Consider the following 26,698-nt stretch of genomic DNA (forward strand, 5'->3'; position numbering starts at 1 on the left):
TTTTTTTCCTTTTGAAACTGATTTTAATCAACAATTATGAATCATTTTGCTCAATATTAAAATAGCTCTGTGATACCTATCCCTATTGAGCTTATTATATATCTACACTACAATGGGAACTGTTTTCTTTTTAAAGTATTAATATATTTACTAATGCATTAAAATAAACTCTGCTCTTTGGACCCCAAGTCTAATTCCGTCTATAAAATACACACACACACACACACGAGTCGATTTTCAGAAAGTAATACTTCCTTTTTTGTTCCGCCCGAATATATCAAAGGGAATCGCAAATTGCATTGTTATGCTGACTGAACGTATGCATTCATGAGCTGAAAGATCCATCACTCTGTTGCAGATATTGACGGCGTGACACTCATAGAAAGCAACCACTGTCATAGACGTGCATCAGAAGCAGAGATACGTCATTGAATTCCTCACAAAAATGCATTGATAATGATGGTGATTATGTAGAAACATATGGATTCTGGAGTACAAAAGCTCATTTTAATGATATCACTCTCGTCTTTTTAGCTCTTCAATTTTTTTTAGTTAAAAATATATGGAGGTTTTACTGTTCAAACAACTTTCGTATGACAAAAAGCACTCCAGACGTTCATGCACAATCATCTTTCATCGCTTACAAAGTTCATTGAAAGTTTTTTAAAATGGGATCCTTTATTGTTGGAACGACCCTCATATATATATATATATATATATATATATATATATATATATATATATATATATATATATATATTTCCCCCGTATTTCTTCTAAAACACCTCTTCCTAATACTAACAACCACTTCTGTAAGGTCTGACGAGGCTGGTTAATCGTAAACATGGTCCAACATCTGAAACATATGTAACCAAACAGATAAAACGGTAATAAATGAATAAAACACATATTTGCTCTGCGATAGTATTGAGCACTCTCTTCAGGTTTTTACTAATTACCAGTTTTACTATATATATATATATATATATATATATATATATATATATATATATATATATATATATATCATCAGAGATGAATAAGCATCGAAAACTCATGGGTTAAGGAAATAGATTTATTCACTAGTATTCTTTGTTTGGATATATATATATATATATATATATATATATATATATATATATATATATATATATATATAGGTTGTGAACGCTCAACCTCTACCCCATTTTTCTTTTTATCTTCTTTCTTTACTTTCTTCTATTTTACTTCCGTTTCTGGTTGTAATATTATTTCCGTTGTTCTTTTGGGAAATTTTTTTTCCATTATCACTTAAAACCATTATTACCGGCCATGGGAGTTGTTATACCATTTGAATTGTCCATAAAAGAAAGATACACTTTAACGGATTTAAATAATCGTTATTCCTCAACTAACGGATGTTTCTAAAGATGGATTTTTCTACTAACTTGGATTACACATATCTAAATTCTTACAAACATTTTGGATTATTACACATATTTTGGTTTTTAATTTGAGTCTACGGGTCAACACCATAGTTCTGGATTCTTCTTATAGGAACATTATATCTTTTAGTATTTATAATACTTGATTTGTTCATACGAGGGGCGTGCAATAAGTAATGCCCCTAACCCACTTCAAGTTGTCTGATCTAGCTGAAATTGTGCATGTGCATCCTCACTACTCTCCTGACCTTGCCCCCTCTGACTTTCACCTCTTCTCAGCCATGAAGTTGTTTTTGAAAGGAAAGCGTTTCCCAGTTGAAGCAGCCTTGATTTCTGGTCACGTCGTGGTTGGAGGGCCAACCTGGGGTGTTCTACAAAAATGGTCTCGAGAGCTGCATCAAATGATGAGAGAAATGCATAACTCTGGGTGGTTCCTATGTAGAGAAAGACTAATAACTGTGCCAAGTTTCGTTGCTCTACTGCTATGGGAAGTGGGTCAGGGGGATTACTTATTGCACGCCCCTCGTATATTTTCATCTGTTTGGAATAAGTCATGCCGAGTTCAAATTCACGCAGTTATATATCTTTTATTTATTTATATATTTTTACTTTTCTCAATGCCAAAACTCATTCGACGATTAAAGTTAAATTATTATAAACGTCAGTAAAGGAATAAAAATGATTGATGTAATTTAAGTACACTTTGGAGGAGCTTCCCTTATTTTATCCTTTAGTCCTCACATTCCATATGTTTCTGACAAAGGGGGGCTAATTGCTGTTTTTCTATCAATCTAACACTAATTGTTGGCTAGTTTTTGATTTTGAAACAGTATTTTTTTTCACTTCCTACATCAAGTGGCTTCATGCTCTGTCTGGAGTAATTTTCGTAAAAATGTATTTCTTGACATTACCGTCTTTATCGATATTCAAAATGCGTCTTAAAAGATGCGTCTAAGCATTGCTAACTTTCTTTCTGTTCATTCTGTTGATTCGTCCCAGTCAAACGATGCAAACGGGCAAAGGTGGAAGGTCGGCGGATGACGTCAGCACACGCAATTAGTTGTTTCTGGCACAATGGAGGCGGGCCACCCGGAATCCTTTGGAGTCCAGTCGTGGTATTGTAATTAGCCTGATGCACTTCGCCCGCTTGGCCAGAAATCAACGGGTGATTAAACCAAGGAATATTTTGCTGGTCTCAAATGTTTTAGTAATTAGCGCTTAGTTTTATTTATTTATTTATTATTTTTTATTTCATTTCATTTTATTATTATTATTATATATATATATATATATATATATATATATATATATATATATATATGATAGTAGAAGGGGAGAAGAGATGGGAACGAGGGGGGTGCACAAAAACGCGGTAAGGAGTTTAGGTGGACAAGAAAAGGTAAAGGTTAAGATAAGAAAGATAATGGAAAGAGAGGGACACTTGGATAGGAAGAAAAAGAAAGACTGAGCGGTGGGGGGAGGAATAAAAGAGGTAGGGTGGTTATAGATAACGAAGAGAAGGAAAGAGTGGCCAAGATCAAAGTGTAGTATCTGTTCTTCAGATGTGACACTCCATTTTTTTTTTTTTTTTTTTTTTTACAAAGGCATCACCACATTATCAAGGCCCAGAGGCCACTCAAGGATAAGGGTTAAAGAGTGTACAGTAGAAGTTGGTCAATATAGTAATCATTAGTAATGAAAATTTGGTAAATTTAATAACTTATATGGAACGGCTCATCAAGAACTTATTTACCTTAGACTTGAACACAACCATATTGTAGTCAGCCGGAAAGCAGGAAAACGGAAGACAATTCCACAGGCGTGCAGTTCTAAGAAAGAAGCTTTGTTCATGGAATCTATGTTTAGGTTTAGGCACAGATAAAGAGTGGGGGGAATTATTGATAGTGTTTACAGCTAGACGAGTGTTTCTTGTGAAAGTTTGGCGAGGGGGGACCATAGATTGAAGCTCAGTTGAACACTTTCCATGAAAATAACGATACATCAGAGACAAACTCGCAACATCTCTTCTGTGAGATAGAGGTTGTAAGGAGGAGAAAAGGACATCTCCTACGAGGCTACGAAGTCTATTTTGAACTCTATCAAGGCAGGACAAGTCCTTTCTAGCAGCTCCTGCCCAGATGTGGCAACAGTATTCCATCCTTGGACGTACCTGGCTCTTATATAGATAGAGAATAGCATCAGCAGTGAGATATCTACTGGATCGATAGAAAGATCCCACCATTTTTCCAGCGGCCTTGGCAACAGATTTGATATACGTGTTCCATTTAAGATCAGGAGTAATGGTCAAGCCCAGAAGCTTGTCAAAACTTGAGGCCTCCTGAAGACGAGAGCCATTCATTTCAATTGATGACAAATGTGGATTAAAATGTTGATGATGTAAAGAGAGAAGCTTGGTTTTAGATGCATTAAAAGTAACCAGCCACTCCTTTCCCCATTGTACTACATGCTCAAAATCAGAGGAGAGAGAATTGGAGAGTACTTGCTCGTTTACTGTCTTAGATGTGGTACCATAAATGGTAGTGTCGTCAGCATAAATGTCTACAAATGATGTAAGGATATGATTTGGAAGATCATTAATGTAGATCAGGAAAAGAGTTGGGCCCAGGATGGATCCCTGAGGGACACCGGCATTAATACTGTGAGCTTCTGATTTTTGCCCCTCAACTACTACTCTTATGAACCTATCAGAAAGAAATGATTTAATAATTGAGAAGACTTTTCCAGCTATACCATAGCTAGCGATCTTATGAAGTAAACCTTTATGCCATACCCTATCAAAGGCTTTAGATATGTCAAGAGCAATTGCCCTAGAAAGATTGCCACCGTCGAGAGATTTGCTAATCCTATGCGATATAACTGTAAGGACATCTGCTGTAGATCTAGCAGAACGGAAACCATATTGAGTGTCACTAAGAAGGTTATTTTTGTTGAGATGTTTGATTACTTCTGTATTTAACACAGATTCTAGCAACTTACTCATGACGCACAGGAGACGTATTGGCCTGTACTGAGAGGGGGATGAGCGATCACCTGAATTCTTAAATACAGGGCATACTGATGAGATTTTCCAGGGAGATGGGAAACTATTCTCCTTAAGACAACGTTTAAACAGTTTTGTAAGTATGGGCGCTAGTTCAGGTTGAAGTTTTTTGAGTACTATAATTGGAATACCATCAGGGCCAGTTGCTTTACTCGAATCAAGGTTTTTGATTAGCTTGGCAACATCACGTACAGATATACGTATATCACATAGCGTGTTTTCTGATACAGGAGGAAATATTGGGGGTTGGCGGTCTTGGTCGCAAAGGGTAGAATTAGCTGCAAAGTTCTTGACAAAGAGTTTGGCTTTGTCTGATGCTGACGAGATTACCTCAGGTCCATTGATAATAGTTGGGATGGAGCACACGCTTCTGTTCAGGATTCTGTTTGCTATTTGCCAAAACTGGTGGGAACCAAGCCGCTGCTCAGCTACTTTGGACTTAACAGATTGAGCATACAACTCTCTTGCGTTCCTTATTACTTTCTTACAATGGTTGCTGGCAGTCCTGAAAACGGCTTTAGTTTCCATACATCTATTACGTTTGAAGCAGCGTTCTCTTTCAGTGGAAGAGAAATCCTTCACGACTGAGACAATTTTTATTTTTGTACCTTTTCTCCACGTTAAAAAACGACCCTGTCCCGTGGGGAGGCATTGTAAATAGGCACAATAAGAAAGAAAAAGAAAGTGATGGAGAGTGACAGAAAGGAGAGAGGGAAAGAGGGATGCTGGGAATAGGAGAGATAATCCGAATAATCCAAATAAATCATCATCTCCAAAAATTTCAGAAATATAATTCCCAACATCTGTGAAAACCTTTTCGAATTCTGAAATATTTATTTGGCATTTCCTAACACGGGTTGCATTGTGACATCATTAATACTGGGTGGAACGATAAAATTGTTGCCTTAGAAATAACGACATGATTCCATTTCCGTTTGATGAAAACCGGTTTTCTTTTTTCGTTGCAGATCATCTACTAAATGGCCAGTTGGGTACAATGTTCAACAAGAAAGATCGGAGATGCGCCGTTGTACAACTCATGCTCTCTACCGATCCAAATTATAACAGGACCATTACCAGCACCCTCAAAATGCAAATCCGGATGGTTTCTGGCCACGGTTATGGTCTTTGGTGAAGTTTCAAGTGAGGACCACATCATGCCACCCCACATTTTCAAAGTTAGCTTGAAAGTCAATGCCAAAATGTACCTGGATGTTCTAAAGAGTCTGGTGATCCCCTGGTGCCCACAAGTTCACAGAGACCCAGGTTTGGCTTCAGAAGGAGTGCTATGACTTTGTACCCTTCTATCACTGACTCCTCTCCTTCCCAGACTGAGCCCGCTGGACTACTTCGTTTAGTCATACATCGAAAGAACATCACCAACATGACCTCCCACAACACCAAAGCCAGCATGGTCGCCGCCATCCGCCGAGTATTCACGGAGCTCCCGTCAGCGCTTGTGGAAAAGGCATGCTCGCAGTTCTGGACCCTTATCGAGGGGGGGGTGATTGAGGCTGAAGGCGGCTACATTGAATAGATGGTAGCTCTACTACATAATCATGTTACCAGAATTGATTTTTTTCAATAAAAGTTTTAAAATAAAACTGTAGAGTTGCATTGTTTATGGTGACAACTTTATCGTTCCACCCGGTATCAGACTTGCTCTCACTTTTATTGAATCTCTTTCATTTCTCTCCCCCCACTTTTTTTCTATTTTACTTAGTTGCATCATTCCATTTCTCTCATTAGTGCAGATAACGTATGTACAATGGCAAGCAAGTAAGTATTATTATTCATCGGACTACTCTTCTCATCTTGAGTGTGATTTTCAAAACGTTTCGGTTGAAGTAGCCTCAGTGTAGGCGACCGAAAAAAAATACATTTGCGAATTACTTAGAACCTCTATCCAGTCATGGCTGACGGAACAAGAGCATGCTATCCCTCGTGAAGTAAATAAAGGGTTCCGCTCGAAACTCCATTCAAATTCCCGAGTTCGACAAAAGCATTCTCGAGTTCGACAAAATACACCTGAAGAAGGTCGGAGGTTACATCGACCGAAACGTTGTGAAAATCACACTCAAGATGAGAACAGTAGTCCGATGAATAATACATATAAGTAACCAATCATCATCTCAAAAATTCAGAAACAACTAAGTTATTACCATCCTCAGTTTTAGATCAACTGAAATCCATTGGTCAGTTCTTGTCTGATGTAATATTAGATACATCATTTTTTAACTTTGGCATTTGTCGATATTTTTCAAAATAAATATTTACTTGAAATTTCATGACGTAATAAAGCTTAATATTAACGTTTGAAAAAAAAAAGGGGGTCATTTTGTGATATTATCCATTTTGATGATTATTTCTTTCTTTATTTATTTTTTAGCGATATAAGCAGTTGCTTATTTGTGTTTAATTTTCGTTTTCCTAAGCGGCTTAGGGATACCTCAATTTTTTTTTTTTTTTTTTTTTTTTGCGTCGCCCTCGTTTTTTTTTGTTTTTTTTTTTTTTAACGGGGTGTATTTTTTTAATTATTCTATTTTTATTTATTATTTATTTTATTTGTCTTTTTTATAATTTATTGTATTTAAACATTTTTTAAATTTTTACGAGGCATAAAAAAATTATCAATGGACTCGTGTTTCTGAGTATCACCCGTTATCAGCATGGATACACTCTTTGGCAAGAGATCCAACGGCGGTGCAACGTATTTACCTAGCTCAATGGTAAAACGCTAAACTGCTGATATATATATATATATATATATATATATATATATATATATATATATATATATATATATGTGTGTGTGTGTGTGTGTGTGTGTGTGTAATCATATGCATATGTATAGATATGGATATGTATACATATATATGAATCTGTATATATATGTATATATATATGTATATATATTTATATATATGTATATATATGTATATATATGTGTATATGTATATATATGTGTTTATGTGTATATATATATATATATAATCATGATGATTTCAACGTCTTGTCAGACGGGTGCCACTCCCTCAGACACTTAAAGTCCATGAGCCCAAAAATGATTTTCATCGCCACAGGACCATTTTTATAGACAAATGTCTGGGGGAGTATCTATACACAGATGATGTTACAGAGTTTTAGCTTTGTACGAAAGCTAAGTCTCTCTCTCTCGGTTCAAAATGTTGAGATCTAGCAACAAGCAAGAGTAAGATAGCCGGCAACAAATCAAACTGCAGACCAGCTTAACGCGGGTACTGGTCTCCCGCATTATAGTTTTTTTTTAAATCAGAGATTTGCTTCTCCTAGAAAGGTTGCCTTCACCACGGCTTATGGGAGCCCTCTCCACCCCAACACACACACACACACACACACACACACACACACACACACACACACACACACACGGTGCTAGTTGGCCGTTGACCTGGAAAAAGGATTCATTTGCCCTTTGGAAGGTCTTGTTTTTAATCCTTCAGGGAGACTAGCCACTCTCCTCACCAAACAAATCTGGTGGGGGAACCAGTTTAGTCGCCGGTGACCTGACCATGAGGCAGGTAGTATTGGGTTACATGGTACCAGTAACATATGACATGACCTGACTATATATATATATATATATATACATATATATATATATATATATATATATATTAGTGTTGGAACGATTAATCGGAATCGGTATCGAAATCGGAAAAAATTGTACATATTTTCCGATGCCAAAAACGATTCCTTTGATTATCTTTTTTATTTGAGTTTGTTTTTAAATAATCTTCCACTTACCCAAACCTCACAAGTGTGTTTTTACGTTCGAGGAAATATGTGTACATTTCAGATGTGTGTGTGTGTGTGTGTGTGTGTGTGTGTGTGTGTGTGTGTGTGTGTGTGTGTGTGTGTGTTTTAACGGCAATCAGGACAAAACAACCATTTTATAGTTAAATATTGAGAGATTTATAAAAAATCGGAATCGGGAATTTAGTACTGAATTTAGTCAGGAATTGTATTGGAATCAGAAAAAAATAAACGGATCGTCCCATTACTAATCTCTCTCTCTCTCTCTCTCTTTATATATATATATATATATATATATATATATATATATATATATATATATATATATATATATATATATTCCCTCGCCAAATTTTTTACGAAAAACACCCGTCTAGCTGAAGCCACTGTCAAAAATTTCCCCACTCTCTATCTGTGCCTAAATCAAAATGTAGATTCCATGAACACAGCTTCTTTCTTAGAACAGCACACCAGTGGAACTCTGTTCCGTCTGCCTGTTTCCCACCTGACTACAACTTGGATGTCTTCAAATCCAACGTAAACAAATTCCTGATGAACCGCCCCCTTAAGTAGACACTTTATGAAATCTCAACACTAACGTACAACGTACTGTGCATGCAATAACCCTTATCCCTGAGTGGCTTCCGGGCCTTGATAAGTGGTGACCTCCTTGTAAAAAAATATATATATATGTGTGTGTGTGTGTGTGTGTTTCTTTAACGTGTAATCCCGATGCTTATGATGTGACTTTATTCAAATAAAAGAATTTTGTATCGTGTCAGAAACGATCGTACACATATTGGTTATTGATGTTGAATTCTTGGAGCTTCGATAAATAATTTTTCCATAAATCATATTACGCTTAAGCCCACTTTGGGAAATTAAGAATACGCGGTCAACCTACGCGCTAATGCAATATTCTGACTCCCTGTCATTGAATACTCTCTGACTGTCTACTGTGTATGCCTGCTGATTTGGCAGTTGTAGATACTTAATTTCCTTACTTCTCATGTTAATTTCTGATAGCCTGGAGGTAAAATACCAGTTCATAAAGACATGAGTGACTTCAACGCATGCGCACTTATGAGACAAAAATTAATCGCCAATAAGTAGCTTCATGCTTAATTGACAAAAAAATTGTAATTAATATTTCATAAATTTTTAAATAAAATATTTTTATTTAGAGAGACAGGTTTAAAAAATAGTTTTACCGCATTTTTAAAAGGGAGATAATCCTCAAAATTAAATTAAAGTGTTTCATTAGTGCCAATACGATAAAAAGCATCATTTTAAAAACGTAAAAACTATATATTAGAATAAGAAAACTTTAGTTAATTCTAATAGTTGGACGCACCAGTACAAACAAATAAACAAAAAGACATTTAGACTAAATTAGTTTTAGCTTAAATGTTTTTGTTTTATATAAGAATTTGCTTGACTAAAAAATAACCCCCTCCCACTTCTACTACGCCGAAACGTACCTAACTCGATGCCAGACGTGAGAGAAAGGAAGATCATTTGTGTGGGCCATAAACGTGTGTATGATGGGCAGCATGCGGCCTGCGGGCCGCGTGTTTTACATGCGTGATTTACGTGATTCGCCCCCCTCCTTATAATTCACTCTTGCGTATTGCTTTTTTATTACGACGTCTTCCAAGGTGTCCCTGTAAAAAAAAAAAAAAAAAAAAAAAAAAAAAAACTAATGGCCAAAAAAACAAAACCCATAGAGTTTTAAAAGTCCATAGATTTTAATAGGATACAGATGGATAACAAGGAGATATAAAACAGGCAAAGCGAGTGGAGAAAAGACAATAAGAAGAAAGAGTGAGTGGGAGGAGAGTGAGAGTGAAAGGGGCGGCGCTAACCTGGAAAGACCAGCAAATAGAGTTAACAATTGAGAAACGTATAATTAATATTCGGGAGAAAAAAAAAAGACGAAAGAAAAAACACGGGGAAAAGGGTTGAGAAAGAAAGAGAGGAAAAGAAATAAAGAAAGAGACGAAGGAAAATGAAGAGCGAGGTGATAAGATAAAGTGAGGGGGGGGGGTGATAAGCTAGAGGAGCCAGTGAGAGATACGATAGAGAATAAGTGAAAGGGAGGGAAATGGAAGAGTGTACGAGAGAGAAAGAGGAGCAGAGAAAGAAGGGGGGACAAAGACACACACACACACACACACACACACACACACACACACACAGATAACACTCTGCTTTTACTCCCTACCCGCTACCCAGACGGATGAAAGTAAAAAAAACAAAAAAAAAACACTTAGAATTTCCAAGAATAATATTTGAAATCCTCCTTCCGATTCCCTATTTAATATCACACGCATACAGCACGATGGAATGGAGTATTTGGGCATTTTCTACATCGTGATGTAAGTGTACTATTTTGGCATATATAAGCAAAAAAAAAGAAAAAGAAAAAAAGAATGTGTACATCCTTTAAATCTCACATTCCATAAGTGATTTTCTGACAAAGTGGAAAGAATTGTTGTTCTCTGGGGCTTCCTTCTCTCCAATGTTCCCCCTTTTTATGATTTACGTTCTTCAAATATTTATCGTTACCTAATTATTTTTACCTTTCATAGACAATGTAAAAAATATGTCGGACTGTGCCACTGAATCGATTGAGAAGTGCATTAGGAACACAATTCGAATTGGTTGCAGTGAGTTCGATGCTAGAAAATTACTTACGCTCGAAAGTATCCTGTACCTCTATAAGGCCACCATTCGCCCATGTATGGAGTATTGTTGTCATATTTGGGCTAGTGCATCTGCCACTAGTCTCTCGCTCCTAGACAAGGTTCAAAAGAGAGTCGCCAATCTGATAGGTCCTGAACTGTTATCTAAACTTCAGCCTCTGTCCCATCTTCGAAATGTTGCATCCCTCTGCCTGTTCTACAAGTACTTTAACGGTGAATGCTCCGACGAACTGCAAGCACTTGTACCCCCTCGACGTAAATATCCCCGACAAACCCGACAAGCATCTAAATCCCACCCCTTCACAGTTGAGATCCCTAAATATAAGAGAGCCTTCTACTCCAGTAGTTTCTTCCTCAGGACCGCTAGACTTTGGAATTCCCTTCCTGATTCCTGCTTCCCCATTTGTACTGACATGCAGAAGTTCAAGTGTAACGTGAACCGACATGTTGCTGCCCAACTCCCCACATAGTACCTTGAAGCTTATGTCCCTGATAGTAGCCCCCTACATCAAAGAGGCAATGTGCCTTGTTTGGGGTAAAAATGTAATAAAAACATTTTTTTTAAAAAGTGGATTCGATAATCAATACTTATATAGACCCTCAAACAGAAATAGTAATTATGCGAACATAACAGCGATAGAAACAATCTTACTGAAGCTGTAGAAAAACACTGCCAAGTACATAAAGTACTTTCGTGTGAAATTTTATAGACATCGACCCAACCGTTTTCGAGTTCAGAGGGAACGAGCTAGCACACACACACAAAGTTCCTTTTATATAATAGATAGATAGATAGATGGATAGATAGATAGATACCTAGATAGATAGATGGATAGATAGATTATGAAACTATATATAGAGAGATACCTAGATAGATAGATAGATAGATAGATAGATAGATAGATAGATACCTAGATAGATAGATAGATAGATACCTAGATAGATAGATAGATAGATAGATAGATTATGAAACTATATATAGAGAGATAACTAGATAGATAGATAGATAGATAGATAGATAGATAGATAGACGCTGAGTTTTTCATGATAAATTTAGTTTGCAATTTTAATGTAGCACAAAGTCATATTCAAGGAGGAGTCATTTTTTTTTTCTTTTAAGAAATGTATAGATCACTAGTGGAACATGTCTTATGGTCTAAAACCAAGGTTGCTGCAAAGAAAGTAGGCTCCCTCTACTATGTTAGAAAAAAAAGACTCACACATGACAGCAGCTTGTATCTCTACAAAATCACTATTCGCGCACACAACCTCTATCCCATCGACGAAATGTTGCATTCCTCTGCCTGTTCAAGTATTTTAATGGTGAATGCTCCGACGAACTACAAACACTTGTACCCCCTCGACGTAAATACGCGCGACAAAAGGCGACAGTTAAAATAGATGACGAGCTCCGTGAGGAGACATTAATAAGAGGAGGAGTACGCCAAGAGTGTGAGATGTCAGCAGATTTATTCAACCTCTATAACGAAAACATACTGAGAGAAATTGAGGACATCAAAGACATAAGCTTGAGTGCACGCAACATTAACCATCTAAGGTATGCAGACGCCACTGCGTTCATAGTACAATCCGAAGAGACCCCCCTCCCCAAACACATGCTGGATTCTGTGGTGGAAGCAAGTGAAAGTAAAGACTTGCTTTAAACATCTCAAAAACAGTAAGCTTGACAGAATCGAAGTCACTGGGATACTGCATCCATCTGATGAAAAGTACACGACTGAAAAAACAAAGCCGCAGTCAAAGTCACCTTCAATAGACTGTCATCAATCATGACCAACGGAAACATTAAAAAAGACACCAAATTCAGAATACTCCGAACACGAGAAAGAGACTAAAGGCTAGAGGAATGCTTAATTTAGGTGTAGACCGCTTCATCCCCCCTAAAAGCTTCTGACAAAACCCTAACAGTCAGCCGTGGTTCTCTCCAGAATGTGCTGCTGCCATTGCGTACAGAAATCACTTTTTCCATTGCTTCCAACGTATTAGATGTACCGAGACTAAATCCGCTTTCAGGACTGCTAGCAACCATTGTAAAAGAGCAATATGGAACGCGAGAGGAGTGTATGCTCAGTCCGTCAAGTCCAAAGTAGCAGGAGACTTCTATCGATCCAGTAGATATCTCACTGCTGATGTAATTTTCTATCTATATAAAATTCAGGTACGTCCAAGAATGGAGTATTGTTGCCACATCTGGGCAAGAGCTGCTAGAAAGTTCTAACCCTGCCTTGACAGTGGGGATGACCTTTTCTCTTTCCTACAACCTCTTTCTCACAGAAGAGACGTTGCGAGCCTTCTCTGCTTTATCATTATTTTCATAGCAAGTGCTCGCCTGAGCTCCAATCTATGGTTCCTCCTCGCCAAACTTTCCCGAGAAACACTAATCTAGCTGAAAACACTATAAATAATTTCTCCCACTCTTTATCTGTGTCTAAACCTAAACGCAGATTCCATGAACAAAGTTTCTTTCTTGGAACTGCACATCTGTGGAACTCTCTTCTATTTGCTTGCTTTCCCACCTGACTATAATATGGTTGTCTTCAAGTCCAACATAAACAAATTCTTGATGAGCCGTTCCCATTAAGTAATGCAATTTACCAAATTTCCACTAACAATTACTACAATATTGTCCCATTGACTACTGTACACTCTTTAACCCTTATCCTCGAGTGGTCTCTGGGCCTTGATAAGTGGTGATTCCTATGTAAAAAAAGCTGAAACTAAAGAGAATTTTGAAGATATCCTGGGCAGAAAAGAAAACAAATCAAGAAATGACAAACACAGAACTAGAAAACTGTACTAAGAACAGTGCGAAAACGGGAAATAAGGTTCATGGGTTATGTCTACAGAAAAAGCGGAATAGAACAGATTAGTTTGATGGGAAAGATCGTGAATAGAAGAAGCAGAGGGCGACATCGAGAAACATACGTTAACAGTTTGAACACCTGAGCAACATAAAAAATGATGAGCAACAATGAATTCATGAGTGCAGCGAGGGATAGATAGATAGATAGATCTACCTGGTGGCGGTGGTGATGGCGGTTATGATGATGATGATGATGATGATGATGATGATGATGATGATGATGTGAGCAACTAATTTGCATTTATAGAACTTTATAAACAACACATTAAACGCAGACGAGGTGTTCATTTTTGGACAGCATGGAGGAAGCACTACAGGTAATTGAAACAATAAAAGAATGTTCCTCCTCTCTACTACATTTTTGGGGGGCTACTTTTAAATGGCCACCCTGTATAACAAGTCTTATTCTTGATTGTTTTGGGGTTTTTTTTAACCGAGGCGGTGACTCGTTGTTACAAAAAGTCGAATATTATGTTTCAATTAAAAAACAGTTTTTTTTTAATGGCGCTTTATATAAAGAAAATTGCACCAGAAACCATAAAAATAAATTTGCGGATGAAGATACCTTTAGATTTAACAACAACAAAATAAAAATTTACAAAGTTTATGTCCGTTTTTATTTTTCTTCTGAAAACTATTTACATATATTTTTTTACTCCAAACAAAATGTCGTCACTCACGTTTGTTGCTGATTCCAAATTCACATTCATTTTTTTTTCCAGAAGATTTCAGCTGATTTCTAAAAAGAAGAAAAATCTTCAATTCCTAGTGGAATCAGAAAACCCATTTGTTTTCACGTAGTCTTATCATACTGCTTAACATAGCCTTGACGCGCGGTGAACACGTACCCTGTGAGACGGTCTTTTTAATCTCGCTGAAACAGTCTTCCATTTTCTTCTTCTCCTGTCGGTTGCTGTTCTGTTCCAGTTCCTTTCCGACCGTCTTCAGTAAATCACACAAGCACTCAACCCGATCTTCGGTTCGGGGTGAGAGCAAGCTGCACACAAACTCCGTAATGATGTTCTCATTTAGGATGCGCATTTTGAAAAACTCTCCGATCATCTTCATGATCCCCATTGTTCTCTTTCTCGAGGTGGACATCAATTCGTCAAGTTTCTTCTGTAGTTGAATGTCCCTGGCTTCGCCATTTTCGGCACTTCTTATCATCTGTTTCGCCTGATTAATCGCTTCGTTTGCTTGCTTGATCTTTTCAAGTTCAATCTGACATCGACGGTTCAACAGCTTATTGAAGTTGACTGTCTCACCCTGCCTTGTGGAGGAAGGCACGCGAACCAGGGAGAGAGAACGGCAGAGGTAAGCGTAGGAAATCCCAAGAATTGGGTTTTTCGATGCCTTCTCGAACAGCAGATCGATAATAGCTTTTAATTGACTCTCGGTATCGAATTGAATACAACGTATCTCTGACAATAACGGCTTTTTGGTCTCATTGTTTTTATCGTTTCGGCTTTCTTCGGATGGTCTTCGATCTTTCAGACTTTTAAAGAAAGGGTCACTGCACGAAAGGTTGAACGTTTCTGAGGAATATTGCATTTTTATCAGCTCTCTTGGAAGATCTGGCAGGCATGCTGGCATCAGCAGAGAGGCTCTGGTGTGCCGTAATTGCAGTAAAAATTCCCTGCTGTATTTCTTAATGCCGGTCGCGCTTTGAAAACATGATTCTTGTCTCGGTTCTTCGATGTTCGTCGGTGCCGACTTAGACAAGAATCTCCATTCAGGCGCCAAGCTGGACATCATAGCTTTAGTGGAGAAACGGCCAACGGATTTTAATGAATTCGCTTGTGGGTGAAACATAGATTTTGTTTTTAATTTCTGATTGTGTCACTTTTGATCGAAGATTTCACCTCTCAATACTTGTGCGCGTGGCCTTTTAACGTCTGAAAGTAGCAGCCGATCGACTTAATAGCAATAGCGGAATGTAAATGGATGACGTCATAAATGATATATCGTAGTTGCTAAAGGCTACCATGACGTTATAAAGGACGAATGATAGTTGCCAAAATCTATCTAATAATATAGCATTTAATCTTTGTGCGTATGTTATCACCGTCCACCCCCTTTGGATGGGGTCGCCTTTACGGCATAATCACGTTGACACACCAATTCCCGTAAGATCACCAGTCTAGGAATGTTGAACCTGGTCAATATCAGATGGGTAATCGCTTGGAACTACAGATGCTGTATGTACTCCCTGCATATCTCAGCATGATTTCCAGTCGTTCTGGACTTTTCCTTGCCACTAGAATCCATCGGTGGCGATTCAGGTGTGGTTGTAATTGCGCAACCTTTGCTTTGCAATTATACTTGCAGATACTCTTATAGGGGGTATCCTTTGCCTCTTGTTGCTGAACGGAGGTCACAAAATCGCCCTATTGCCAATTGTTTTAGCATAAAAAAATTGTGGTTATCTTTATGATTACTGTTTACACTTTACTTCTGGTTGACCCTCTCCATGTTAAGAATAGTTTTCTTAACTACAACATTATTATTACCTATTAAATAAATCTTTTTTATTTTTATTTTTCTTCCTTTGGAGATTGTAATGCCGGGTATGGGGCAGCCAAACCAGCTGCCAACATTGCCCCGCTTTTTTATTGAAACCAACCGAGAGGTGTGTTTGTATGCCTGCTAAAATCTTTGTGTGTGTTTGTATGTCTGCTAAAATCTTTGTGTGTGTTTGTATGTCTGCTAAAATCTTTGTGTGTGTTTGTATGCCTGCTAAAAACTTTGTGTGTGTTTGTATGTCCGCTAAAATCTTTGTATGTGTTTGTATGTCTGCTAAAAACTGTGTGTGTTTGTATGTCCGCTAAAATCTTTGTGTGTGTTTGTATGTCTGCTAAAAACTTTTGTCATCCGCATCGAAGCACAACGTACCTTGCAACATTAGAAAGAGCTATCTATCGAACACATAATATCGAAAAATTGGAAAAAATCGTAAATTGTTTCGTGCAGAAATGTTGTTTTGTTTGAAGGGGAAGCCATATGAAAACCTTGTTTCGAGATGGTTTGCAAACCACGCATGCGCGAACTATCGTTTCGTTCTTTCGTTTTAAAATACTAAATTTGCAGCCTTATAGCATCTGTGTCCTCGTTTTTTTCTTTTTTCTTTTTTTCAAATGAGTCATCACTTATCAAGGCCAGGAGGCCACTCAAGGATAAGGGTTAATGGGATTATAGCGTAGTAATCATAAGTAGTGGAAATTGTGGAAATTGGATTACTTACGGGGACGGTTCATCAAGAATTTGTTTATGTTGGACTTGAAGACAATAGATAAAGAGTGTGGGAAGTTATTGATATAGGTTTTGGCTAGACGAGTGTTTTTCGTGAAAGTTTAGCGAGGGGGTACCATAGATTAAAGCTCAGACGAGCACGTGCCATGAAAATAACGATAAAGCAGACAGGCTAGCAATGTCTCTTCTGTGAGAAAGAGGTCACAGGGAAGAGAAAAGGGCACCCCCACTAGATTACGAAGTCTATTTTGAATTCTGCCAAGGCAGCATAAGTTGCTTCTAGTAGCTCCTGCCCAAATGTGGCAACTGTTGTCCATCATTGGCTGTGGCCCCTTCGACAACGCGTTATATTACTAACACAAGTTATGGGAGTTCGCGCAAGCTTTTTTTATTTTTTAATCATATTAGCTTTAAACTTTTTTTTATTTTTTAATCATATTAGCTTTAAACTTTTTTTTATTTTTTAATCATATTAGCTTTAAACTTTTTTTTATTTTTAATCATATTAGCTTTAAACTTTTTTTTTTTTTTAATCATATTAGCTTTACACTTTTTTATTTTTTAATCATATTAGCTTTAAACTTTTTTTATTTTTTAATCATATTAGCTTTAAACTTTTTTTTTTTTAATCATATTAGCTTTAAACTTTTTTTTATTTTTTAATCATATTAGCTTTAAACTTTTTTTTTTTTTAATCATATTAGCTTTAAACTTTTTTTTATTTTTTAATCATATTAGCTTTAAACTTTTTTTTATTTTTTAATCATATTAGCTTTAAACTTTTTTTTATTTTTTAATCATATTAGCTTTAAACTTTTTTTTATTTTTTAATCATATTAGCTTTAAACTTTTTTTTTTTTTAATCATATTAGCTTTAAATTTTTTTTTTTTAATCATATTAGCTTTAAACTTTTTTTTTTTTTTTAATCATATTAGCTTTAAATTTTTTTTTTTTTAATCATATTAGCTTTAAACTTTTTTTTATTTTTTAATCATATTAGCTTTAAACTTTTTTTATTTTTTAATCATATTAGCTTTAAACTTTTTTTATTTTTTAATCATATTAGCTTTAAACTTTTTTTTTTTTAATCATATTAGCTTTAAACTTTTTTTTATTTTTTAATCATATTAGCTTTAAACTTTTTTTATTTTTTTAATCATATTAGCTTTAAACTTTTTTTTATTTTTTTAATCATATTAGCTTTAAACTTTTTTATTTTTTAATCATATTAGCTTTAAACTTTTTTTTATTTTTTAATCATATTAGCTTTAAACTTTTTTTTATTTTTTAATCATATTAGCTTTAAACTTTTTTTTATTTTTTTAATCATATTAGCTTTAAACTTTTTTTTATTTTTTAATCATATTAGCTTTAAACTTTTTTTTATTTTTTAATCATATTAGCTTTAAACTTTTTTTAATTTTTTAATCATATTAGCTTTAAACTTTTTTTATTTTTTTAATCATATTAGCTTTAAACTTTTTTTAATTTTTTTAATCATATTAGCTTTAAACTTTTTTATTTTTTAATCATATTAGCTTTAAACTTTTTTTTATTTTTTAATCATATTAGCTTTAAACTTTTTTTTATTTTTTAATCATATAAGCTTTAAACTTTTTTTTATTTTTTTAATCATATAAGCTTTAAACTTTTTTTTATTTTTTAATCATATTAGCTTTAAACTTTTTTTTATTTTTTAATCATATTAGCTTTAAACTTTTTTTTTTTTTAATCATATTAGCTTTAAATTTTTTTTTTTTAATCATATTAGCTTTAAACTTTTTTTTTTTTTTTAATCATATTAGCTTTAAATTTTTTTTTTTTTTAATCATATTAGCTTTAAACTTTTTTTTATTTTTTAATCATATTAGCTTTAAACTTTTTTTATTTTTTAATCATATTAGCTTTAAACTTTTTTTATTTTTTAATCATATTAGCTTTAAACTTTTTTTTTTAAATCATATTAGCTTTAAACTTTTTTTTATTTTTTAATCATATTAGCTTTAAACTTTTTTTATTTTTTTAATCATATTAGCTTTAAACTTTTTTTTATTTTTTTAATCATATTAGCTTTAAACTTTTTTATTTTTTAATCATATTAGCTTTAAACTTTTTTTTATTTTTTAATCATATTAGCTTTAAACTTTTTTTTATTTTTTAATCATATTAGCTTTAAACTTTTTTTTATTTTTTTAATCATATTAGCTTTAAACTTTTTTTTATTTTTTAATCATATTAGCTTTAAACTTTTTTTTATTTTTTAATCATATTAGCTTTAAACTTTTTTTAATTTTTTAATCATATTAGCTTTAAACTTTTTTTATTTTTTTAATCATATTAGCTTTAAACTTTTTTTAATTTTTTTAATCATATTAGCTTTAAACTTTTTTATTTTTTAATCATATTAGCTTTAAACTTTTTTTTATTTTTTAATCATATTAGCTTTAAACTTTTTTTTATTTATTAATCATATAAGCTTTAAACTTTTTTTTATTTTTTTAATCATATAAGCTTTAAACTTTTTTTTATTTTTTAATCATATTAGCTTTAAACTTTTTTTTATTTTTTAATCATATTAGCTTTAAACTTTTTTTATTTTTTTAATCATATTAGCTTTTAACTTTTTATTTTTTAATCATATTAGCTTTAAACTTTTTTTTATTTTTTAATCATATTAGCTTTAAACTTTTTTTTATTTTTTTAATCATATTAGCTTTAAACTTTTTTTATTTTTTAATCATATTAGCTTTAAACTTTTTTTTATTTTTTTAATCATATTAGCTTTAAACTTTTTTTTATTTTTTAATCATATTAGCTTTAAACTTTTTTATTTTTTTAATCATATTAGCTTTAAACTTTTTTTTATTTTTTAATCATATTAGCTTTAAACTTTTTTTAATTTTTTTAATCATATTAGCTTTAAACTTTTTTATTTTTTAATCATATTAGCTTTAAACTTTTTTTTATTTTTTAATCATATTAGCTTTAAACTTTTTTTTATTTTTTAATCATATAAGCTTTAAACTTTTTTTTATTTTTTTAATCATATAAGCTTTAAACTTTTTTTTATTTTTTAATCATATTAGCTTTAAACTTTTTTTTATTTTTTAATCATATTAGCTTTAAACTTTTTTTTTTTTTTAATCATATTAGCTTTAAATTTTTTTTTTTTAATCATATTAGCTTTAAACTTTTTTTTTTTTTTTAATCATATTAGCTTTAAATTTTTTTTTTTTTTAATCATATTAGCTTTAAACTTTTTTTTATTTTTTAATCATATTAGCTTTAAACTTTTTTTATTTTTTAATCATATTAGCTTTAAACTTTTTTTATTTTTTAATCATATTAGCTTTAAACTTTTTTTTTTAAATCATATTAGCTTTAAACTTTTTTTTATTTTTTAATCATATTAGCTTTAAACTTTTTTTATTTTTTTAATCATATTAGCTTTAAACTTTTTTTTATTTTTTTAATCATATTAGCTTTAAACTTTTTTATTTTTAAATCATATTAGCTTTAAACTTTTTTTTATTTTTTAATCATATTAGCTTTAAACTTTTTTTTATTTTTTAATCATATTAGCTTTAAACTTTTTTTAATTTTTTAATCATATTAGCTTTAAACTTTTTTTATTTTTTTAATCATATTAGCTTTAAACTTTTTTTAATTTTTTTAATCATATTAGCTTTAAACTTTTTTATTTTTTAATCATATTAGCTTTAAACTTTTTTTTATTTTTTAATCATATTAGCTTTAAACTTTTTTTTATTTTTTAATCATATAAGCTTTAAACTTTTTTTTATTTTTTTAATCATATAAGCTTTAAACTTTTTTTTATTTTTTAATCATATTAGCTTTAAACTTTTTTTTATTTTTTAATCATATTAGCTTTAAACTTTTTTTATTTTTTTAATCATATTAGCTTTTAACTTTTTATTTTTTAATCATATTAGCTTTAAACTTTTTTTTATTTTTTAATCATATTAGCTTTAAACTTTTTTTTATTTTTTTAATCATATTAGCTTTAAACTTTTTTTATTTTTTAATCATATTAGCTTTAAACTTTTTTTTATTTTTTTAATCATATTAGCTTTAAACTTTTTTTTATTTTTTAATCATATTAGCTTTAAACTTTTTTATTTTTTTAATCATATTAGCTTTAAACTTTTTTTTATTTTTTTAATCATATTAGCTTTAAACTTTTTTTATTTTTAATCATATTAGCTTTAAACTTTTTTTTATTTTTTAATCATATTAGCTTTAAACTTTTTTTTATTTTTTAATCATATTAGCTTTAAACTTTTTTTAATTTTTTTAATCATATTAGCTTTAAACTTTTTTTTATTTTTTAATCATATTAGCTTTAAACTTTTTTTTATTTTTTAATCATATTAGTTTTAAACTTTTTTTATTTTTTTAATCATATTAGCTTTAAACTTTTTTTTTTTTAATCATATTAGCTTTAAACTTTTTTTTATTTTTTAATCATATTAGCTTTAAACTTTTTTTTTTTTAATCATATTAGCTTTAAACTTTTTTTTATTTTTTAATCATATTAGCTTTAAACTTTTTTTTATTTTTTAATCATATTAGCTTTAAACTTTTTTTTTATCATATTAGCTTTAAATTTTTTTTTTTAATCATATTAGCTTTAAACATTTTTTTTTTAATCATATTAGCTTTAAACTTTTTTTATTTTTTAATCATATTAGCTTTAAACTTTTTTTATTTTTTAATCATATTAGCTTTAAACTTTTTTTTATTTTTTAATCATATTAGCTTTAAACTTTTTTTATTTTTTAATCATATTAGCTTTAAACTTTTTTTTATTTTTTAATCATATTAGCTTTAAACTTTTTTTTATTTTTTAATCATATTAGCTTTAAACTTTTTTATTTTTTTAATCATATTAGCTTTAAACTTTTTTTTATTTTTTTAATCATATTAGCTTTAAACTTTTTTTATTTTTAATCATATTAGCTTTAAACTTTTTTTTATTTTTTAATCATATTAGCTTTAAACTTTTTTTTATTTTTTTAATCATATTAGCTTTAAACTTTTTTTTATTTTTTAATCATATTAGCTTTAAACTTTTTTTTATTTTTTAATCATATTAGCTTTAAACTTTTTTTTATTTTTTAATCATATTAGCTTTAAACTTTTTTTTATTTTTTAATCATATTAGCTTTAAACTTTTTTTTATTTTTTAATCATATTAGCTTTAAACTTTTTTTTATTTTTTAATCATATTAGCTTTAAACTTTTTTTTATTTTTTAATCATATTAGCTTTAAACTTTTTTTTATTTTTTAATCATATTAGCTTTAAACTTTTTTTATTTTTTAATCATATTAGCTTTACACTTTTTTTTATTTTTTAATCATATTAGCTTTAAACTTTTTTTTTTTTTTAATCATATTAGCTTTAAATTTTTTTTTTAATCATATTAGCTTTAAACTTTTTTTTATTTTTTAATCATATTAGCTTTAAACTTTTTTTTATTTTTTAATCATATTAGCTTTAAACTTTTTTTTATTTTTTAATCATATTAGCTTTAAACTTTTTTTATTTTTTAATCATATTAGCTTTAAACTTTTTTTTATTTTTTAATCATATTAGCTTTAAACTTTTTTTTATTTTTTAATCATATTAGCTTTAAACTTTTTTTTATTTTTTAATCATATTAGCTTTAAACTTTTTTGTATTTTTTAATCATATTAGCTTTAAACTTTTTTATTTTTTTAATCATATTAGCTTTAAACTTTTTTTTATTTTTTTAATCATATTAGCTTTAAACTTTTTTTATTTTTAATCATATTAGCTTTAAACTTTTTTTTATTTTTTAATCATATTAGCTTTAAACTTTTTTTTATTTTTTAATCATATTAGCTTTAAACTTTTTTTATTTTTTTAATCATATTAGCTTTAAACTTTTTTTATTTTTTAATCATATTAGCTTTAAACTTTTTTTTATTTTTTAATCATATTAGCTTTAAACTTTTTTTATTTTTTAATCATATTAGCTTTAAACTTTTTTTTATTTTTTTAATCATATTAGCTTTAAACTTTTTTTTTTTTTTTTAATCATATTAGCTTTAAACTTTTTTTATTTTTTTAATCATATTAGCTTTAAACTTTTTTTTATTTTTTTAATCATATTAGCTTTAAACTTTTTTATTTTTTAATCATATTAGCTTTAAACTTTTTTTTTTTTAAACATATTAGCTTTAAACTTTTTTTATTTTTTAATCATATTAGCTTTAAACTTTTTTTTTATTTTTTTATCATATTAGCTTTAAAAAATTTTTTATTTTTTAATCATATTAGCTTTAAACTTTTTTTATTTTTTAATCATATTAGCTTTAAACTTTTTTTATTTTTTAATCATATTAGCTTTAAACTTTTTTTTTTTAATCATATTAGCTTTAAACTTTTTTTATTTTTTAATCATATTAGCTTTAAACTTTTTTTTATTTATTAATCATATTAGCTTTAAACCTTTTTTTTTAATCATATTAGCTTTAAACTTTTTTTATTTTTTAATCATATTAGCTTTAAATTTTTTTTTTTTTTAATCATATTAGCTTTAAACTTTTTTTTATTTTTTAATCATATTAGCTTTAAACTTTTTTTTATTTTTTAATCATATTAGCTTTAAACTTTTTTTTATTTTTTAATCATATTAGCTTTAAACTTTTGTTTTTTTTAATCATATTAGCTTTAAACTTTTTTTTATTTTTTAATCATATTAGCTTTAAACTTTTTTTTATTTTTTACTCATATTAGCTTTAAACTTTTTTTTATTTTTTAATCATATTAGCTTTAAACTTTTTTTATTTTTTAATCATATTAGCTTTAAACTTTTTTTTATTTTTTAATCATATTAGCTTTAAACTAGTTTTATTTTTTAATCATATTAGCTTTAAACTTTTTTTTATTTTTTAATCATATTAGCTTTAAACTTTTTTTTATTTTTTAATCATATTAGCTTTAAACTTTTTTTTATTTTTTAATCATATTAGCTTTAAACTTTTTTTTATATTTTAATCATATTAGCTTTAAACTTTTTTTATTTTTTAATCATATTAGCTTTAAAATTTTTTTTATTTTTTAATCATATTAGCTTTAAACTTTTTTTTATTTATTAATCATATTAGCTTTAAACCTTTTTTTTTTTAATCATATTAGCTTTAAACTTTTTTTATTTTTTAATCATATTAGCTTTAAATTTTTTTTTTTTTAATCATATTAGCTTTAAACTTTTTTTTATTTTTTAATCATATTAGCTTTAAACTTTTTTTTATTTTTTAATCATATTAGCTTTAAACTTTTTTTTATTTTTACTCACATGCTCCTATTCCGAAATCGTAGCAGTGAACCGACATCAGTGGATTTTTTTTAAGCTTTAAACCTTTTTTTTTTTAATCATATTAGCTTTAAACTTTTTTTATTTTTTAATCATATTAGCTTTAAACTTTTTTTTTTTTAATAATATTAGCTTTAAACTTTTTTTTATTTTTTAATCATATTAGCTTTAAACTTTTTTTATTTTTTAATCATATTAGCTTTAAACTTTTGTTTTTTTTAATCATATTAGCTTTAAACTTTTTTTTATTTTTTAATCATATTAGCTTTAAACTTTTTTTTATTTTTTAATCATATTAGCTTTAAACTTTTTTTTATTTTTTAATCATATTAGCTTTAAACTTTTTTTATTTTTTAATCATATTAGCTTTAAACTTTTTTTTATTTTTTAATCATATTAGCTTTAAACTAGTTTTATTTTTTAATCATATTAGCTTTAAACTTTTTTTTATTTTTTAATCATATTAGCTTTAAACTTTTTTTTATTTTTTAATCATATTAGCTTTAAACTTTTTTTTATTTTTTAATCATATTAGCTTTAAACTTTTTTTTATTTTTTAATCATATTAGCTTTAAACTTTTTTTTATTTTTTAATCATATTAGCTTTAAACTTTTTTTTATTTTTTAATCATATTAGCTTTAAACTTTTTTTTATTTATTAATCATATTAGCTTTAAACCTTTTTTTTTTTAATCATATTAGCTTTAAACTTTTTTTATTTTTTAATCATATTAGCTTTAAATTTTTTTTTTTTAATCATATTAGCTTTAAACTTTTTTTTATTTTTTAATCATATTAGCTTTAAACTTTTTTTTATTTTTTAATCATATTAGCTTTAAACTTTTTTTTATTTTTTAATCATATTAGCTTTAAACTTTTTTTTTTTTAATCATATTAGCTTTAAACTTTTTTTTATTTTTTAATCATATTAGCTTTAAACTTTTTTTTATTTTTTAATCATATTAGCTTTAAACTTTTTTTTTATTTTTTAATCATATTAGCTTTAAAAAAATTTTTATTTTTTAATCATATTAGCTTTAAACTTTTTTTATTTTTTAATCATATTAGCTTTAAACTTTTTTTATTTTTTAATCATATTAGCTTTAAACTTTTTTTTTTAATCATATTAGCTTTAAACTTTTTTTTATTTTTTAATCATATTAGCTTTAAACTTTTTTTTATTTATTAATCATATTAGCTTTAAACCTTTTTTTTTTAATCATATTAGCTTTAAACTTTTTTTATTTTTTAATCATATTAGCTTTAAATTTTTTTTTTTTTAATCATATTAGCTTTAAACTTTTTTTTATTTTTTAATCATATTAGCTTTAAACTTTTTTTTATTTTTTAATCATATTAGCTTTAAACTTTTTTTTATTTTTTAATCATATTAGCTTTAAACTTTTGTTTTTTTTAATCATATTAGCTTTAAACTTTTTTTTATTTTTTAATCATATTAGCTTTAAACTTTTTTTTATTTTTTAATCATATTAGCTTTAAACTTTTTTTTATTTTTTAATCATATTAGCTTTAAACTTTTTTTATTTTTTAATCATATTAGCTTTAAACTTTTTTTTATTTTTTAATCATATTAGCTTTAAACTAGTTTTATTTTTTAATCATATTAGCTTTAAACTTTTTTTTATTTTTTAATCATATTAGCTTTTAACTTTTTTTTATTTTTTAATCATATTAGCTTTAAACTTTTTTTTATTTTTTAATCATATTAGCTTTAAACTTTTTTTTATTTTTTAATCATATTAGCTTTAAACTTTTTTTATTTTTTAATCATATTAGCTTTAAACTTTTTTTTATTTTTTAATCATATTAGCTTTAAACTTTTTTTTATTTATTAATCATATTAGCTTTAAACCTTTTTTTTTTAATCATATTAGCTTTAAACTTTTTTTATTTTTTAATCATATTAGCTTTAAATTTTTTTTTTTTTAATCATATTAGCTTTAAACTTTTTTTTATTTTTTAATCATATTAGCTTTAAACTTTTTTTTATTTTTTAATCATATTAGCTTTAAACTTTTTTTTATTTTTTAATCATATTAGCTTTAAACTTTTTTTTTTTTAATCATATTAGCTTTAAACTTTTTTTTATTTTTTAATCATATTAGCTTTAAACTTTTTTTTATTTTTTAATCATATTAGCTTTAAACTTTTTTTTATTTTTTAATCATATTAGCTTTAAACTTTTTTTTATTT

The 26,698-nt window shown here is 28.9% G+C and overlaps 2 protein-coding genes across 15 annotated transcripts in view; both read right to left on the bottom strand.

The window, feature by feature from the left end:
* The window catches only part of LOC145256347 (spectrin beta chain-like), a 648,628-nt gene that overhangs the window by 598,262 nt on the left and 23,668 nt on the right, over nt 1–26,698 (bottom strand). The window lies entirely within an intron of this gene.
* LOC145256143 (eukaryotic translation initiation factor 4 gamma 1-like) lies at nt 14,644–15,621 on the bottom strand. Its single transcript, XM_080114729.1, has one exon. The coding sequence runs from the start codon at nt 15,619–15,621 to the stop codon at nt 14,644–14,646; it is 978 nt and encodes a 325-aa protein (XP_079970855.1).

The sequence above is a fragment of the Euprymna scolopes genome, chromosome 32, assembly GCF_053919585.1.
Source record: "Euprymna scolopes isolate OS-2025 chromosome 32, ASM5391958v1, whole genome shotgun sequence".
Taxonomy (NCBI): domain Eukaryota; kingdom Metazoa; phylum Mollusca; class Cephalopoda; order Sepiida; family Sepiolidae; genus Euprymna; species Euprymna scolopes.